The 20,349-nt window shown below is 31.5% G+C and overlaps 1 protein-coding gene across 1 annotated transcript; it reads left to right on the forward strand.

Annotated features, from left to right (window-relative positions):
- The first annotated feature begins 6,826 nt into the window (after positions 1 to 6,826).
- Positions 6,827 to 18,149, forward strand: LOC140862497 (uncharacterized). The gene is made up of 6 exons (XM_073265527.1): positions 6,827 to 7,247; positions 7,368 to 8,162; positions 8,305 to 8,396; positions 16,328 to 16,959; positions 17,066 to 17,347; positions 17,441 to 18,149. The coding sequence occupies exons 1-6, from the start codon at positions 6,827 to 6,829 to the stop codon at positions 18,147 to 18,149; spliced, it is 2,931 nt and encodes a 976-aa protein (XP_073121628.1).
- Positions 18,150 to 20,349: the final 2,200 nt, after the last annotated feature.

The following is a 20,349-nucleotide window of genomic DNA, read 5'->3' on the forward strand; positions in this document are numbered from 1 at the left end:
TTGCATCATTAATGAGAACAAACTTATGAACAATATCGCTTTACAATTTCTTTTTGCTCATTCAGAACATGGCTACCAATGTCGTACATAAATAAAGGCCCGACGACTAATCTTGATGATCATAAAAGAAGCTTCGAAGTTCATTTTCACCTTTCTTCATTTTTATTCACCTGTGTGGAACACATTTTCAAAATTAAAACCCGCATTTTACAACACATTTTTCAGTTTCAAATAATTTATAAACCCGCACGAAATCTGCATCGCAATACTCAACAGTTCAAATGGTTCACATTCCAGAGCACAAATAGCGTGCAGATACGAGACATAGGAAAAGATTCTCAAAAAAAATCTCCTCTAAATTAATGGGTAACAAAATACTTCCTATGAATGTGGTTACAAGATTTTACCGTCAATAGTTGGATTTCAAACGAAAACAGTGGTGACATCTAGTTCTTTAATTGATTTATTAATAGACCTTATCTTTGCCTACTGAAACTCCTAACAAGCAAAACAATTAATAAATCAATAAGGATTCTGGGAAGACTCTTTCCACGGATTACAACTTCTTCATAATTTTAAAAAGAGACAACAATGAATAATGACGAAAATCAGTAGCGCAAGCAATCTTCTAGATTGAATTGGAATGAAATTTCTTGTGCATGCTGAAATTTTAAGACTTCTGATCATAATCTTTGTGTTTCTTGAGTCTTTTTGAAGATGATAAAGCTTTTCAAATTAAGGGAGGGAGAGAGATTTGTATTATCTTTGTTAGGATCGAAATATGTGTAGAGAAAAAGGGTGAATAAATGCTTAATATTTTTCAAAACTTGTCTTACAGTTAAGCTAATTTACCAGCTCGATTGTCAGAATTTTGCTTAACAAAATTTTCTTGTGAGAACTGATCTGATCGGGCGGAAATTTTTTCACATACTAATTGAACTGGATAGCTTAAGACAGACAAAATTGAAATTGTGCAGAAAATAAAAATAAAGAACACAAGATTTTATGGAAGTTCGAAGTTAAAACTTCTACGTCTCCCGTTCTTATGTTTTTATAAAGATTTTCACTAGAAGAATTTTATTTATAAAATGACTTACACAAATCCGATCCAATCAACCCTTGAGAAAAACTCCTAGTAACACACTCTCAATTAAGATCAATGATCTTAGAATCTTTGAATGCGTGAGGAGAGACTGCAACTGCATGCATCATAGAGTATTTATAGTGGTTCTTTTCCAACGTTCAAAAATTTAGACGGTTTCAAATATAGCCGATACTTAAGAACAACATGCCACGTGTCCTCGTCCTCTTTCCAAAAATAATACTAAAGGTAGTGGAACAATTTGAATGTTGTCGAGTACAAATCCTAAAGTCTTTATATCCACCAATTTAATTTGGCTTTACCTCTAACAACTTAGATTGAATTAGTTTGATGTTCAGACGACTTGATTGATCTGGTATGCTCTATCTGATCTGGTTTGGTTGTCTATGTACTGGTTTGGTATATTCATCTGGTTTGGTTATTGGAATATTGTTCTTAATAGCCAAAATAGATCTTCAATCGTCAACAAATGTTTTTCTTTGATTCAGATCAAATTGTATTCTTGATTTTGTTTAACTTGTTTAACTGATATGCTCAATGTTTGATTGTTGCATAAATATCATCACCAAAATTAATATTATACTTTATCAATCTTGATGTCATATTTAATGAGAGTTTTTAACGTTAAAAAAAAGATCTTTTTAAAAGTGTACTTATATAATAATCAGTCTTTATTATTTGTCTCATTTCAAAAATGATAACGGATAGTAAATAAATTTTTATGATCCAATAAATGAATTGTACTAAAAAAAATAAGAACGATCTCATAAACAGGGACATTCTTTGGCATATGGTACGTATGATATATGTATCGTTATCTAATGATATTTAGAAAGCTTTCTTCTGGAATCTTGCACTACAAGAAATTTGACTTTTCGCAGCGTTGCATTAACAGCGCAGAATAAAAACACGTTGCTAATATTATTATTTGTAGAATACTCATAAAAGTGTGCTGTTGATGTTATTAAATTGTATACATACGACAGCTTATATTAATTACATGCTGCCAATAATTTTAAGTTAAGATATAGAGCATCTTACATTAATTGCATGCTGCCAATAGATTTAGATTATTTTCTGCAGCGTAAAAAAACAAGCTTTTAAAAATCTACCCAAATCTCGTTAGATTTAGATTATTGTCTACAGTGTGAAAAAGCAAGCTATTAAAACCTACCCAAATTTCATTCACTCTATTCACAACTCGGTGCCTTATTTTTTCGGATTCCCTCTTCTAATTATTTTCTTTCCCTCTAAACAATATCACCACTTTGCGCCTCACTCGATCTGTCCCAGAATCAAAATTCTCTTGCGCCTCAGTCCGTCTTTGCCTAAATATGAAGTCGCGATAGTAGAAGAACCCCAAGTCCAAGAATCCGCTGAATGCCCAAATTTGCAGCCGTAAGTGATCGCTCCTCTGTCACTGTGAGTTTTGCCTTTGCCCCTTTCAATCGTTTGTGAGTTTTTTTTTTCTCTTTTTCTGCAAATCGGTTGTCAAATCGGGTGTGAGTTCCTATTTATTGGTTGTAGTATGTTGTTGTCTCCTTCGATAACCGTCAATGAGTTTTATCACTAGTGTTCAAGTTTTGGTGTAAATTTCAGTTTGTGATAGTCGGATATGTGATAGATTTCACTGGTTCATAGTGATATATGTTGTTCATGCGTAGTGTTCATGGATCGATGAGATACTGGTATAAGAATATTACTTTTATGTTATATTCAATTTTTTGTTGAAACACTTGTTCAGATCAATTAAGAATTGATACCCGGTGCAGCGGAAGTTTAAAATTTTTTATTTTTTCGATATGGAACAATTCCATATCATGGGTATCAAAACTTTACGATTAAATTATGTTGCAAGTAAAATAATAATAATCACAATTAATAATATTTTACCTCTTCAAGCAACGGCTTGATTATGGACACCAACAGAATTTAATCTGCTCTTCTTGTATATCCCGGGAACCGATGGCTTCACGATCAATCTCCGGAATAAGGTCCACGAACAGAAAACAGAAACCCTCTGATTGATTGCACTAGAAATCAATCAGAAGTTTATCGTAGAGAATAAACAGATTTGATCTGTTAATTCGGAATGTAATTTTTCACAAAAATCACAGACCGAATTTTCTCAAAAAGGGACAGAGGATTTTCGAAAATCCCCTTGAATTATTTTATGTGAATTTCGAAAATTGCTAGAATGAATTGTGTCAATTTTCGAACACTACACATGTATTTATAGATAATTTCTAGACTAGATTAAGTTATAATTGTATTAGGACTCTAACTCCTTAGGGCCCACAATCCATAACTTAAGCCCAATAAGCCAAGCCCGTTGTTATAGAAATTAATATAAAATTCATCATGACTCCGATTGATAAACAGATTTCACCAATGTGTACAGAAACCATTTCTGCACCTTTTATAGTCAAGATAATTTTTCTGAATCCGAATTCAGTGATTTCCAAAAATTCCCATCCCTATGTCATTTTAGGAAATTCCACTCCCTTTTAGTTAAGAAGTCCAACTTCTCTTTCATTAAATTTAACTCTTTAAATTTAACTATCTCAACGGGGTTTAGTAATCCATTACTTGTGTGACCCTCAATGGTTCAGGGATACAGCTAGCCGTGGGCTCACAACTCCTTGTGACTCGGAACAACAATTTCTGACTTGCCCAACGAATCATGGTAAGAGCATCTAGCAACATCGCCCCATGATTCCCTAGGTATCACTGATAGTACCTGCAAGAACCAGTAGATTTTGGTTAGCGTACAGTATGGTTTCTTCATCCATATATCCTGATCGAATCAACAAACATTGGTGCATCGAGAGTCGTTCGAGATTCGATAACTATGCATTACATCTTGGAGATCAAATAGTGACATCTCATGTGTTACTAGGAAAACCGAGTAACCTAAAACACATCATGTACTCTGGCCAGAGATTCGTCACACTAATATCTCCTTAGATCGCATAGGATATCCACACTCGCAAGTATGTGGTGAATCCTTGACAACAAAGCATCGACTCCTATATGTGTCGTAACTGTACCCAATCCCAACACATGATGACCCCAATAGAGTCGGTAAACGAGTCAAAGTACAGTACTAGCATATAGAGTCTCAATGATGTTTCAAGTAGTAAGGACTAATGGTGTACAACCAAAACCGCGGACTTTATCCACTCGATAAGTGATAACCACTTGGAAAGTCCGAATAGGGTAGTTCGATCATTCATCATATGAATATCCATTTGCATGCTTTGAACATCTCCATGTCCATTACCAATGAAACATGGTACTTGGCATCACAAATGCTAGTCTCAATCTTGAGCGATCCTTATCCTTATTAGCGGACGGCTCAATTGACTAGGAACTGTTTAGAATATACAGTGACTATAAGATGTGTTTCATAATAGTGATCTCTCTTTATTCACTATCTCATCTTACTTACACTATAGTATATTCAAGGTCTTTATCAAAACAACAATAGTATATCACAATATAACAATATAAAGAAAGACAAAGATAATGTCATTAATGAATGTAAATTATATTAAACAAAGATTGTTTATACATAGAGTCACAAAAGCCCTTAGCCATAAGTTGGCTAACCGGGCACCCACTCTTTCATTTTTTGGTTTTAATTTGACCGTGTGAGACTTGTAAGTTTATGGTGCATGCCAATTAATCTGTTTCTAATTGTTTAACTCATACTGGAAAAAGTACTTAATTCATTAATTACTACGAGATTCACACAATTTTTTAAATGATTCAAAGCTAGAAGTGTTGTGTCCAGCTTTGAGAATGACGTGTTACTCGACACAAACTTCAGCTTTCTGTACATGAAGTATGATTTAGAATCTTATGAAAAGCCATATGATGGTCATCTATCCTGCACAATGTGACTTTTGTTTCATTGCTGACAGAAGCAGCATTTCTGTCTTGTTGGCCCTCCAAAAATAGAAAATGGTTTAGTTATGTCTAACTCTACATATGAAGAAGTTTATCTTTAAAACATTGATATTGGGCATGACATGATGTATGCCAAAGATATTTTGTATTAGCTATCTAAAGAAGTTTTGGTCTAAACAGTTTCAAAAAATTGTTAGTTTACCATTGCAGCATTCAAGTTGTGCTTTGCCATAATCCTAGGGAGTTTTTTAATCTATTACATAGTGTTACAAATGCAAACTTCAGTTTTATCTATTTGGAAAAATTCATCTTTATAAACCTGTGGTTTTTAATTTTCCATCCCAGAGTATGAGGACGATTATGAATATTCATTTGTTGTGAACTTACCATGAAACAGAAATCTATACTTTGGGGTAGATCAAATCTGTGCGGCAGCTTTTGTTATCCTTTTAACACTTAGATATGATTAATCGCATGTGTCTCCTTGCTGAATACTTCATATGTATCCAATCTAAATTTTTTTTCTAGTTGAGTAAATGTTTACTGTAATTGGAAATTTGAAAAAGATGTCCGGTATTGGTTTGTATGATGGATGGTAAAATAATCAAAATTTCTGACTTTCTCTGCTAGCTTTTGATTTTAGTGTGACTTTAATTGCAAGATTCATTAGCTTACATATAGATGATTGGATAAACATCAGAGTGTGTTTCTTCTCATGGAAAGTTCTATGATGAAGTAACCATGATTAAAAACTCAAAACATTCGTAATTAATTAAGATGTTGAAGGAAAAAAAATTTAATTTGCAATTCTTTTCCTTGTTCAACCAGCTAAGGTCAGAAGTCAACGCTCACAACATTGACCCGATCTTTTTCAAAAGTATGACATTATATTATATACAGATGAGGAATATTATTTATAAATTAATATATATATATATATTAATTTGATAATTTATTGGGTGCAGGGGCTTGAGGATTCCTAGGGATTTTACAACATATCAGGTGAGGACCTTCTATTCGAAATGTTCCTTGGTGATAAATAAGTGCTATTGCATAGTTCTGAGTGTATATTTCACTTGTGCGAATACATGCTAGATTTTTTCGTGAGTAAATGCATGATTTAGTATATTCAGTTTTAATTTTATAGTGCCGTGTTCTTTCCTGATTTTTTTTGCCTTAAACATTTAGTTGCAAATGCGATGTTCAGTCCTGCTTTGTAAATCTAAGGCTCTTGCTAAATCTGGTCATTATTCATTTAGTAGTCGTGTGTTCTGTTTTTTTTTTTATATATAGAAAGATAAATCATTGTGTCACTTAAGTGTTTCTTCCCCTATTTTTTTTACTATACTTTTTGCTTGCTTTTTGTGTAGTTATTTGATATTGTTCAAATAATTTTTAAGTGAAAATTTATGGAGAGATTTAAATAATATAATTGCTTATATTTAAGCCAAATTCATTGGTAAACACTCTGCATTCTATGTTGCTCATGAGACTCAAATGGATTATTTTATGAAAAAATTTTAGAGTTATGAAACTATTTTTCTAAAAAATTGTTGCCTTTAATTTTTTACTTCCCTACACTTTTTTAACAAGTAAAACTTTGAACAGAACCACTCAATAGTCAAATTTCTTAACCATATAATATGGTGAAATCTTTCAAATTTTTTATAAATAATAATATTTTAGTGTATTGATTCAAAACTTTACACAGTGAGAATTAGGTAATTTGAATTGTTTTCAAATTTTTATTTGATTATTTATTATTTAGTTGTCCATATTTAGTCATCATCTCCGGGTTTGGGTCATTACGAAATGGATAAGGAATGGATGAATCTACCTTCAAGGCTTGTACCAGAGTATGAAGAAGGAGTTAAAAAATTTATTGCACAAGCTAGGATCTATGCCAAAACATGTGAAGTTATCTTATGTCCTTGCAAGAAATGTAAAAATAAGAAGTATATGAAATTTGACCAAGTGTATGATCATTTAATCATTAAGGGGATCGATCCTTCTTACACTACATGGGTCTTTCATGGTGAAATATATAGCTCACAACTTCAAAGGGAAGGTAGTTCAAATGGAGTTCAAGTAGAAGAAGATAAAACTAGAGATGCATATAACTTATTCAGAGATTCCTTCGTGCCGAATGAAGATGTTGGACACACTATGGCTGAGGCAGGAGATTATGAGTTTCATGATTTATTAGAAGATGCAGAAACTCCTCTTTTCCCTGGTTGTACAACTTATACAAAGTTGTCAGCAATTGTCTCACTATAAAATTACAAGTCTACTAATGGCCATACTGACCAGAGTTTCAATGAGCTCCTTAAGATCTTAGGTGACATGCTTCCAGATAAACACACGCTTCCAGAATCTGTTTACTCAACAAGAAAGTTTTTAAAACCATTTGATCTAGGATATGAGAAAATTCATGCTTGTCCAAACGATTGTTGTTTATTCAGAAATGAGCTTAAAGATTTGGACTCATGTCCAAAGTGTGGTTCCTCTAGATGGAAGGCGGACAAAGTCACCGCCAAAATTCATAAAGGAGTTCCTGAAAAAGTTCTACGATATTTTCCAGTGATACCAAGATTGAAAAGGATGTTTAAATTAAAAGAAATGGCTGAAGACTTGATTTGGCACGCTGACCACAAAAGTCAAGATCATATGATGCGACATCCAGTTGATTCAGTAGCTTGGGATACAATAAATCATAAGTGGCCAGATTTTGCATCGGATCCTAGAAATCTCCGGCTTGGTCTTGCGACAGATGGATTCAATCCTTTTGGTGACCTTAGTTCTAGATATAGTTGTTGGCCGGTTATTTTGGTAAATTACAACCTTCCTCCATTGGCGTGCATGGCGAAGGAAAATCTTATGTTGACATTACTGATTCCTGGCCCAAAGCAACCAGGAAATGATATAGATGTATACCTAGAGCCCCTTGTGGAAGATTTGAAGAAGTTGTGGGACACGGGTGTGGAGGCATATGATGCATTTAGCAAGTCAATGTTCAACTTGAAGGCTATTTTGATGTGGACAATCAATGATTTTCCAGCTTATGGAAATCTATCAGGATGTACCACAAAAGGCAGATTTTCTTGCCCAATATGTGGTGAAGATGTATGCTCTATGTGGCTTAAGTACAGTAAGAAGTTTGCATATATGGGTCATACGAGATATCTTGCTCACGGTCATCCATTTCGTCAGAAAAAAAAAGTGGTTTAATGGAAAAAAAGAGAGTAAAGAAAAACCTAAACTTTTGAATGGGTTGGAAATTCTGACGGCAGTAAAAGACATTGAAAGTGATTGGGGGAAAAAGCAGAAAATAAAGACAATTAATGATACAAGGAAAAGGAAGAAGCTAGATAGCTCAGAGAAGGTACAGAAACCAGTTCAAATGTGGAAGAAAAAATCAATCTTTTTCGATTTTTCATATTGGAGTGTAAGTTATTTTGCACCATCTTCATTATATTACATTTATAAATAGGATTAATTGTCAATCACTCCCTAAAACACTTTATAACTTATTTATATTTCCCTACATAAATAAAACTTACTTTCAACTCCCTGGAGAGAGAAACTTTTGTTTCTAAATACCAATTTTACCCTTATCTCTTAAAAAAAATAAAAAAAATAAAAAAAAATGAGAGAATGGATAATAAAAACAAAACTAATCCAAATAGTATATATATAAAAATTCAAATTAAAATCAAAGAACATAAACCATATCATATACATGCTTATGTTGATACAGGAGCAAGTATGTGTTTAGGAAGCAAGCATATACTTCCAAATCATTATTTGAAGAAATATGATAAAGGATTAAAAGTTCGAATAGGAGATGGATCAATAATCATGCTTAATACAGTAGCAGAAAAATTAAAAATAGAAATAGAAGAAACAAAATTTGTAATACCCATTATATATCAAATAGAACCAGGAATGGACATTATAATAGGAAATAACTTTTTAAGAGAATATCTTCCCTTTACACAATTTGAAGATCACATAACTTTAAACAAAGGATCATCAATGATTTACATTCCCAAAATACGAACAGCATTTCGCGTAGGAAATGAAGGATTTACAAAGAATTTTCATAAACGAAATACAAATCCAATAGAACTAAAAATAGAAAATATTTTAACGATTAATCCTGAAAAATAAATCATGAGGAAATTTCATGATATATGTTCTGAAAATCCTCAGGACAAAATTAAGAAAAGAAAACAATTCATTGCTTCAATAAAACTCAAAGACCCTAATATCACAATCCGTGAAGCACCAAGAAGATGTAACATGGATGATGCAAAAATATTTGAAAAAGAAGTTCAAGAATTATTAAAACTTAAGATAATCATCCCTAGTAAAAGTCCACACTCTTCACCAGCCTTTTATGTCAGTAAGAAAGATACTGATAAGAAAAGAATGGTAATTGATTATCGAAAGATGAATAAAGCAACAATTATGGATGGATATTATATCCCAAATAAGAATGATTTACTATCTTATATAGGAGAAATGAAATATTTTTCCAGTTTAGATTGTAAATCAGGATTCTGGCAAATTCAACTAGAACCAAAAACACAATTACTTACAGCATTCAGTTGTCCAAAAGGACAGTATCAATGGACTGTATTACCTTTTGGACTTAAACAAGCACCAGGTATCTTTCAAAGATATATGGATGAATCTTTTAAATCATATATAGATTTTTGTTGCGTTTATATAGATGACATATTAATTTATTCAAAAACACTAGATCAACATTATAAAGATCTCATGACAATTTTAGATATTTGTCATAAAGATGGAATTATAATTTCTGAAAAGAAAGCACAATTATTCAAAACAAAAATAAATTATTTAGGATTACAAATAGAAGATGGAAAACATTGTTTACAACCGCATATACTTAAGAAAATTCATGATTTTCCTAGTGAAATCAAGGATAAAGATCAATTAAGAAGATTTTTAGGATTATTAACTTATTCTGGAAATTACATTAAGAAACTTGCAGAAATCAGAAAACCTCTTCAGGTAAAACTTAAACAGGACTATAAGTGGAAATGGTCGAAAGAAGATACTAATTACATAGACACTATTAAAAAGAAAATAATTAGTAATCTTCCTGAATTATATTTTCCTTCAAATAAAGATATAATAATAATTGAGACAGACGCTTCAGATGAATACTGGGGAGCATGTTTAAAAGCTTATACTGGAGAAAAAAATTTAGAAGAACTTACTAAAACAGCTACTAGAAATAATGAAGAATTATGCAACTATACATCAGGAACTTTTCAAGGTGCACAATTAAATTATCATTCGAATGAAAAAGAATTATTAGCTTTAATATTCACAATTAGAACTTATGAAATTTATCTTATTTCTAAACCGTTTTTAGTAAGAACAGATAATATGAATTTAACATATTTCAAAACAAGGAAAATATCAAGAAATGCAGGGAGAAATGCGGCAAGGCTAATTAGATGGCAATTGGAATTGAACCATTATCAGTTCGAGATCCAACATGTCAAAGGAACGGATAATTCATTACCCGACGCATTAACCAGAGAACTTCATCCAAACTATACTATCCGTAGTAACGGAATAATAAAGGAGATCCTAAGTGATCCAGAAAATGACTGTGAGTCATCCGAACATGCCTCAGAAAGCATGGGGAATATAAATTGATGAAATGAGATTTATATTCAGAAACATGAATTATTTTATGACTTTCAGTCATCTGAACATGCCTCAGAAAGCATGGGGAATATAAATTGATGAAATGAGATTTATATTCTGAAACATAAATTACTCTTTGAGTAAAATAATCAATTTAATATTGATTCAATTCTTGCAAAAGAATTTATAAATGCAATTATACGCATAATAAAATTATCCGAATTACTCACGAAAAGAGTTATTTTACTAACCATTATATATATAAATATGTTTTCTTGTGCAGAGTATAATCAAGATGGAGCAACTAAGTCAATTAAAAGAACAATTGATTGAATTGCAGGAAGAAATTCAAATTCTTCAACTAAAAGAAAGGAATTTGAGTAGAAAAATTCAAAGGACAGAAGAAAAGATGATAACTTCATCATCATCATCCTCACCAAGAACACCAATCAAAATGGCAACTCCATTTGACAAAATAATGGAGATAAAAGAGAAACAGTCAGTGGTCACAGCCAACACTGACAAAGAAAAAGAAAAGAAAAAAGAACCGGTGGACACAGCCAGCACCGAGAAAAATAAAAAAGAAGAAAGGATGTTTAAAAGTGCCCTTGAAAAGAAAGAAATAAAGATGGTCAATCTGCGACCACAAAAACCAATTTTTGAGAAAACAAATTTTTCAGAAAAACTCAAGACTGAATTCTTAGAAACACTAAACGATTTGAGAATAGCCAAACCATCTGCAGAATCTTGGCTACAAACTTGTGACACACAGAGCATATCAAGAGCAAGAACACTGCAAGGTGCTCCAGCGCATGAAGTCGCAAGATTCTTTTCAAATGGATTATTAAGTGGATTGGAAGTCAGTCCCAACAATCAAGAAATAGAACTATTTTCATATCAGTTGAGAAATAGTATCATCCAGTTCAAGAAAGAAGTCTTTAAGGACGATCCAGTATTAACATTGAGTATTCACTCAACCCTTCCAGATTGGGATGATAACAAATTCTATCAACCAATGGTATATATTCAATGTCGAAAACAAAAGGACAAGTTCTTATTCGAAGGATCAAATGAAGAGAAACCAGTAATGAATATCTCAACACTTCCTGAGATAAGAATAAAGACATTGATTGATATGATCTCAAAGACAGGAAAGATTGATGGAAACTCAAAGGTTAAAATAAATTTTGCAACCAGTAAAATTTTATTAACCACTGGACACAAGGAGACAATCCAAAAGAAAGAACAAGCCATGTTAGCTCAATTCGAAGCTCCAATCTATGAAGCAAGAGTTGACATGATCCGAGAAACCCAACAAATGTTATGTCAAAAACTAAGAACAATGATATCCACTCACAAATGTGGACATTGCCAACCCATTCAGACAGAAGAAGCAGATGTCAAAGAGGACAAACCAGCTGTCAAAGAAGACAAACCAATAAAGAAATGGTCCGAATGCACCAGTGATTCAGAGAGTGACACAATGTAAAAACAAATGAAATCGTGGACCACACCACATGTTAAAGGCATCCACTCAGATGTAAAATGAGCTGTTTCCATTATGTAGTGTCGGGTGGTCCCCCTCTTTTCTTTTATTTTTAATTATGTATGCGTTTCTCCACGCCTATAAAAGAAGATATTTTGTGCTGTAAAATAATAAGTGAAGTTTGAGTATCTCTCTCTTCTTAAAATTTCTTACAATCTGGTTCATACAAGACGTGTGAAAACTATCAGAAACTAAGAAACATAAAATCAAAAACAAAATAAGCCTTATGGCTAATAACTAAACAAGCAGGGCGTAAGGAGGATAAGGTTGGAAACCAATCATTGAATATTCATGGTTAAGAGTAAACCTGGAGATCCATAGAGCAAGTACCAGTTGATCAAGTGATCGTTAAGGGAAAGCAAGGATTTGGCCTCTGCTCAAAACCAAGATTCATTCAAACAAGGTAACCTTCCTAAACCTCCTGCAGCCCTTAATTCAAAGAAATAGTCAAAATACATTAATCATGTCATCATCCTTTATAAGAAATGGAAGATTAATAATAAAAAACTGGTTCGAAATAGAAGATGATCATGAATATGATACATTTCGTGAATATCGTTTAAATACTTCTGATTTAACCATATTTGAATCAATTTATCAACTAAAATTTTTATTAATAATCCATGAATGGAACCAAACTAATATGAAAACATTTATCTGTTATAAATGAATCAGATCTGAAAATCCATGAATCAGATCTGTGAATCCATGAATAAGAAAATTCATAAGAATTTGAAGAATTCCGCAACCTGGTATCAGAGCTTAAATAAAGCAAATTATTAATGTCTGGATTAACTTTAGATATTGAGATTAAAAATTTATTTGATAAAATAATCTTACTAAAAGATTTACGTCAAATAGATCAATTATGGAATAAAATAAAAGATCTCCAAACCTTTTATTTAAAAAATCATAAAAAAGAACATTTTTCAAGCAACTGGAAAATGATAATTCAAATTTCTGAAAATGATGAAATTGAAGACATAACAATATGTTATGAATAAGAACAAACTTTGTTATCGAAATCCGATCAACAAAAACAAAATAATAAAAGTAACAATTTTTACTAAATGGAAAATGTATGATAATACAAAAATGAATATATTTAATTTATATTCTCAAAATATAAATTTTGATATAGAAAATTGTGAAAACAATTTGAAACATCTTAAAAATTGTCAATCTTCAATTGATAGTTTCGAAGATTTTCAGAATTTATTAGAACAGATAGATTCCACAAAAATACTTTTAATAGCCTTAAGAAAATTAAGAAGTTCTATCATCTGTTAAAATGACAGAAGTAACAATTCCAAATCAAAACAACCTGGTCGATGAATCTGAAAAATCTGAAGAAAACCAAGAGTATAATTTGAATATTATATTCAATCAAAGCAAGTTTGCTGAAATACAGAAAACAGGGTTTTCTAATTCAAAAACAAATCTAATAGACCAACCAAGAATACTAAGTAAGATTTCAAATTTTATTAATCCCAAGAAAAATTTAATTTATTATTCGATTCGTACAAAAAAACGATCTTGTAAAATAAATAACAAATCAAGGTCTAATACTCTGAAGTTATTAACAACTCAAGATATTAATACCATCATGGAAAAAGCCAGTGAAAAAGAACGATCTGAACTGAAATATGTTCATATCGGAGGAACTGAAATAATAATATCAGCTCACTACCGAGAAGGAATAGATACACCAATTGAAATAACAGTTCATGACAAAAGAATACGTAATTTCGAGGATTCTATCCTTGGAAAAATTGAAGGAAATTTATGTTACAAAAAGATGAAATTTTGTATTTATCCACAATACAATATATCTTTTTTTGATAAAAACATAAATGACGTTTTAACATTAGATTATTACTTTTATAGAAATAATTTTATGTTAACAGGAAACCATCCGATCAATATAAACTATGTTGTCAGTTTAGCAATAAGTAATAATTCTCAAACAGGAATAATTTCAACAAAACCAACTATTTCTGTTGAAAGAATGTTTGAAAATATTACAAGAATTGAACACCCTCGAAAAGCATTTATTGAAGAAATAAATCCCTATAAAAGATGGTGTTCAGATGACCTCCAAATCACAAAACAGTCTGTACCAAGAAGATCATTATCATTTGCTAGAAATGATGAAGATATTCTTGATAAGATTGGAACCATGAATCAAAATATTCTTAAAATTAAACAAGCTATTGTTAATGAGTCAACCTCATCGCAATGACGTCCTTAATAAAATTAGAAAAAGATCTAGGAGATTTAGAAAATAATATTAATAAGATCAATCTATCAATACAAGAATTAGAGAAGAATTTCAAAGAATATATTGATTTAGCAACGACTAGATTAATAATTGAAAAAGAAAGACATAGTAATGAAATATTAAACTATCTTAAGAAAGTTCTTCCAATAGATAAAGGAAAAAGAAAAATGGAAGAAGAACCACCATTCAAAATTGAATCATGGTATAGAAATCCCCTTAGTTATGGCAAACATAAATATGGAGATGTTTAGTGAAACCGACTCATCTGATTTTGAACAAATAGGAGTAAATACAGAAGAATTATATCATTCACATCAGGACTCAGAACAATACAGAGATATGGATATTTCAGAATCAGAATCTGAAGATGATTCTAGACCACGATTAAATCTACGAACGAATGTAGAAGGTAGTCATGGAAGAGATGATGAAGAATTTAAATATAACAGAGACCAATACTCTGGATCTTATAAAGATGTTAGAGATATTCTTAGAGAATCAAAAACATCAGGATTTGTGAAACAAAATATCTTAGATTTAGGATATTCAACAGCCAAAGAAAGAAAATCAAAGATAGATCATTGGGCAAATGAACTATCAGTACAAATTCAACTAACACCATTATTAGACAAAAGTGAGAATATTCAAGTTTTAACTCATGGGAGATAAAAATGACACTGGTAGGAGCATTAAGAACTTGGGCTGAAAACCTAGTAATTACTAATCTACCACAAGGAATGACAGGACATCGATATTTCGAACTATTTGTTGATGCCTTGTACCAAGAATTTTTAGGAGTTTCTAATAATGATGCTAATTTGGTAGCTAAGAATATAGAACAAAATAGAGCAATCTTTATATTAGATAATATTAAATTATGCAATTTATGTTACTTAGAAGAATTTATTTGTGATTATGAAACAAACTATTATCAATTAATAGATGCTGATAAAAAGGAACATTATAAACTAAGTATCTTTAATAAGATACCTAATATACCTATACACAGTAAAGATGAATTCTTAACTAGTCCTTATGCTAAAAATTTAGGATGAGCTATTAAATTCATCAAAGACATAATAACAAAGAAATGTCATGAATAATACTAAATAAAAGAATCTCTAAATCCTACAAACAAAACAATAAACTTTGTTGTGACAAAATGGAATTCACAGTAAAAGAATAAGGTTGCAAAACAAACATGTTACACAAATATTTAAAACGACAGAAACAGAATAAATTTAACAAACCTTATAAATCTTTTAATAAGAAATTTATTCCCTATAAGAAAAAGAAATTTAAAAAGAATTTCTTCAGAAAACCTTATAAAAGAAAATTTTATAAAAAGTTTGATAACAAAAAACCACCTTGCCCAAAGGGTAAAGGAAAGAATTGCACATGTTGGTTGTGCAACAAAGAAGAACATTATGCAAATGAATGTACAAAACGAAACGAAAAGAAAAATAAAATTAAACTTTTTGAAAAAATATATACTATTGAATTCTATCCCGTAGAAACAATTGAATTTTCATCTGATGATGAAAATATTTATTATCTTGATGAATCAAGTGAATCAGATTTTGAATCCGATTCCACATTTGATAATTCAAGAAATAATAATGATTAAAATAACGACAAGGGCATTTTCGGAAAGACAAATATAGGGAGTAAATTGAAAGTTATGTTTGATTTAGGGAGTTATCTACAAGTTGCCCTTATAAATATGTTATTTCTTTTCATGAATTGTTATTAATCTTGAACTAAGAGGATGAAATGTGTTTATGGTTACTTGCAGGGGCTGATGCTACATCATAACTTAGATGTCATGCATGTTGAAAAGAACGTCTGCGAGAATATCATAGGAACATTGTTAAACGTGAAGAAAAAATCAAAAGATGGTATTAATGCTCGCAAAGACTTGATGGACTTACAAATTAGAAAAGAATTACATCCTCAAGAAAAAGGAGAAAATACATATCACTTGCCTGCTGCACCGTACACATTGTCAAAAAAAGAGATGGATGTATTTTGCTCGAGGTTGAAGAAAATAAAGTTACCAGATGGATACAGTTCAAATATTGGTAATTGTGTTTCTTTAGCAGACCATAAGCTTATTGGGCTGAAATCTCATGATTGTCATGTTCTAATGCAACAATTGCTATCTGTAGCATTAAGAAATATTTTACCAAAAGGTCCACGTAATACTCTACTTATGCTGAGTGCATTTTACAATGAATTATGTCAAAGAGTGTTAGACAAGAACCGTTTAGAGCAACTCGAGGAGAGTATTGCTGAAACTCTATGCATGTTGGAAAGGTACTTTCCACCAGCTTTCTTTACCATATCGGTTCATTTGACAATTCATTTAGCAAGAGAGGCTCGCTTGTGTGGGCCAGTTCACTTCCGTTGGATGTATCCATTTGAAAGGTAATAAAAATAAATATTAATTTATCTTTTTGACAAACTTTATATTATGAAACGAATTAGATTTTTCTATCAGTACTTGTTTAATGGTAATTTTTTTGTGGTTTAGATTTATGAAAACACTTAAAGGGTATGTGAAGAACCGAGCAAGGCCAGAGGGTTGCATAGCTGAGTGTTACCTCGCAGATGAACGAATGCGCTTTTGTAGTGCTTATATAAAAAACGCTGCTAGTATTGGTGTCCGTTCTAATCGGAATGAGGATTTGGAAAATGGATTAGTCGAAGGTCGCCCAATTTCTCAGGGAAAAGAAAAGATTTTAGAAGACAATGTGTTGCAAGCTGCACATCGATATGTGTTGTTTAATACTGCAGAAGTTGAATCTTACTTACAGTGAGTATAGTTAATTTCATACTCTATTACACTTGATATATTACATAATTTGTATATTCTAACATCTCCTTTTAAAATATTTAAATTAAATAGGATGCACATTGAGGAGCTTAAACAAACAGATCATCGTCTTGTAAACAATGAAACTTTGTTACAGAAGCAGCATATGGAAACATTTGCTCACTGGTTATCAAAACATGTTTGTGGTAACTCCTCAGGCCGAATTCAATGGCTAGACAATGGTCCAAGAAAGCATGTTACATCTTATACAGGTTATATTATAAATGGACATCGGTTCCACACAATTGATATTGAAAGGTCGACACAAGACAGTGGTGTTTCAATTGTAGCCGACACTATTTGTCAATCTGGTGGTAATGATTCTTCGCACACAATAGGAAGACTATCCTACTATGGGGTTATAAGAGATATTATTTTACTGGACTACTATTCTTTTCAAGTGCCTGTTTTTAGGTGTGATTGGGCCAATCCCAGCACTGGTATAAAAATGGAGGATGGTTTTACACTGGTCAACTTACACCAAGGAATAAGAACTTTTGAAAGTGATCCTTTCATTCTAGCATCACAAGCAAAGCAAGTATTCTATTCTAGGGACAATGATGAATCAAATTGGTATGTGTTGTTAAAAGCACCGCCTCGAGGTACTAACATGGATGTGTTGGAAGAGGATGCATATACGTCATCAACACCTCTTGATGTGTCTCAACTTGAGATTAACATTACTGAGAAAGAACCTTACTCAAGGAATGAGTGTGAGGGAATTGATGTGACTGAGACATGATTGGGATTTTTAGTTTTAGAAATTTTATTTAATTATTTGGATTGATAAATGTTCTTCTCAAGTTTTTTTTTTGCAATATATTTTTTTGCATGTTTTATTTTCAGCGATGTTTCTTGTCATATTACATGTTTGATCAGGTTTTTACATAGCATTCAAAAGATGAGAAAAATTGGGAAAAAACGCAACAAAGCATCTGTAGATCAAATTCAGGTGACATTGTATTTTATTTTAAATCTTTGTTTATTTTAATAAATTAAACTTGCATATTTCAACATCTTCTTTTGCTATTTTACAGGAAAATATAGCTGATAGTTTATCAAAAAGGAACTCGGACACTCCGCCTAATTTATCACATGATTTAAATGGTAAAGAACCAATTGAGGAAACAATAAAGAAAAAGGGACGAGGTCCATCAAAGTTGAAAGTGGGTATTGGCCAACAGAAATGCAAAGAGCTAAAGCGTAATGAGTTCGGACAACCGGTTGGAGATAATTCAGTTAAGTACGCTTCTTTTCTAGGTTGCATGATAAAAGAATTTGTGCCTTACACATTAGATGGATGGAATAATATAGAAGAAGAAGTGAAGAAAAAGATGTGGAGTTGTCTTCAGGTAATATCTTCAATAAATGAATTTTTCACTTTTAATTCTATAAGCAAATCTAGACATATTTTCTTTACTTTTTTTTATGTACAGATGCATTTTAAAGTTGAGGATTGGGAAAAAAAAGTAGTATTTCAAAAGTTAGCCAAATTGTTGTGTGATAGAAAGTCTAAGCTTCAAATACTTGTACGAGAGGTTGATGCAGGTCGAGGGGCTTCAAGAGATCTCAGTATTTTGAAGCCTGAATATATGGACCAAAATCAATGGGAATTATTTATAAAGAAGACACTGTCACCTACCTTTCAAGTAAGCATTTATTTTTTATAAAAAGAACTAGAAGAATTGTCTTGTTTTTTTTTTTTTTTGGATTCTTGCTACTGCTAGAATTTCTGATGTATAAACTACAACTTGATGGTCTTCTACACATTTGATGTATTCAACCCAAATATTTGAGAATAAGTCTTAGATGGTGATGATGATGGGCATGTTGGTATTTGTGATCAGAATATGTGCGCATGGAAAAAAATATCGTACAGGTATCATGGCATTTTTAGCTATGCAAATTTTTTTTAACTAATTGATATGTTGTATTATGAACCGTAGGTCTGTAGCATGTTTTTCTCATTTTTTTCATTGTTAAAGTTTGTAAATCTTGAACATGGATAGTTGGTACTTCAACTCTCTGCTCTGCGCATTTTGTGCAGTCAACCTATAAGCTTTTGAAAATATTTTAATTAACTAAATCATAAAAATTGTTGATGTTTTGTATTAATGTAAATCTATGTTTTTAAAGCATAATCTCTTTAATTATCCTTGTTGCTTGTCAATTTTTTTTATTGAATCATGCATATTCAGTTTTGTGCATTTTTTTATATAGGATTTGATGTGTGATAATAATTTACTACATTTGTGGTAGAATTCTCTTTCTTTGTAAATGGACTTTTGTTAAATGATATGAAGTAGCTGCTGAAAAATATTACCTAAAGCTGCTGGAACAGGGGCAGATCTCTGTATTGTGAGTTATGACTGAATTTGATGGTTGACCGGACATCTAATGTCTGTATTTTGTTGTGGTGATGTTTCAACATTAATATTTAAGGGAAGGGATTGTCACTTGATATTAAGAAGCTGATTTTGCATAGATAAGGATGGATCAGGAGCAGCAAGATTTTATATATCCGTCTAGTAGTTCTCTAGTTGTGTGTTTGTTAACTTTTCTTGTGTTTGTTGTTGTTTTGGTGGAGAAATTATTATCTGATATGGACTTTAAATAAATTTGGTATGTACCTCCATTTAACTACTTTCTGCATTATTTGCATTTTTCATTGAGAAGCATCTACTTTCTTTGTGCAGTGTCTTATCTTTTGTTTCAGAACTTATTTCTTTGTCTAGCTTCATATACTATGCAATTTTCAGATTTCAATTTAATTGTATGTTTTTCTAATCTTTATATTAATGTCTTGGTTTCTTTGTTTGTTAAATATCAGGAAAAGAGTGCCAAATTTAGAGCAATGAGAGTAAAAAAAGATCACATTCACACAATGAGCCGAAGAGGTTATGCTCGTCTGGCTCACATCATGGTAAATATTATTTAATTTT

The sequence above is a fragment of the Henckelia pumila genome, chromosome 4 (genome assembly GCF_033568475.1).
Source record: "Henckelia pumila isolate YLH828 chromosome 4, ASM3356847v2, whole genome shotgun sequence".
Taxonomy (NCBI): Eukaryota; Viridiplantae; Streptophyta; class Magnoliopsida; order Lamiales; family Gesneriaceae; genus Henckelia; species Henckelia pumila.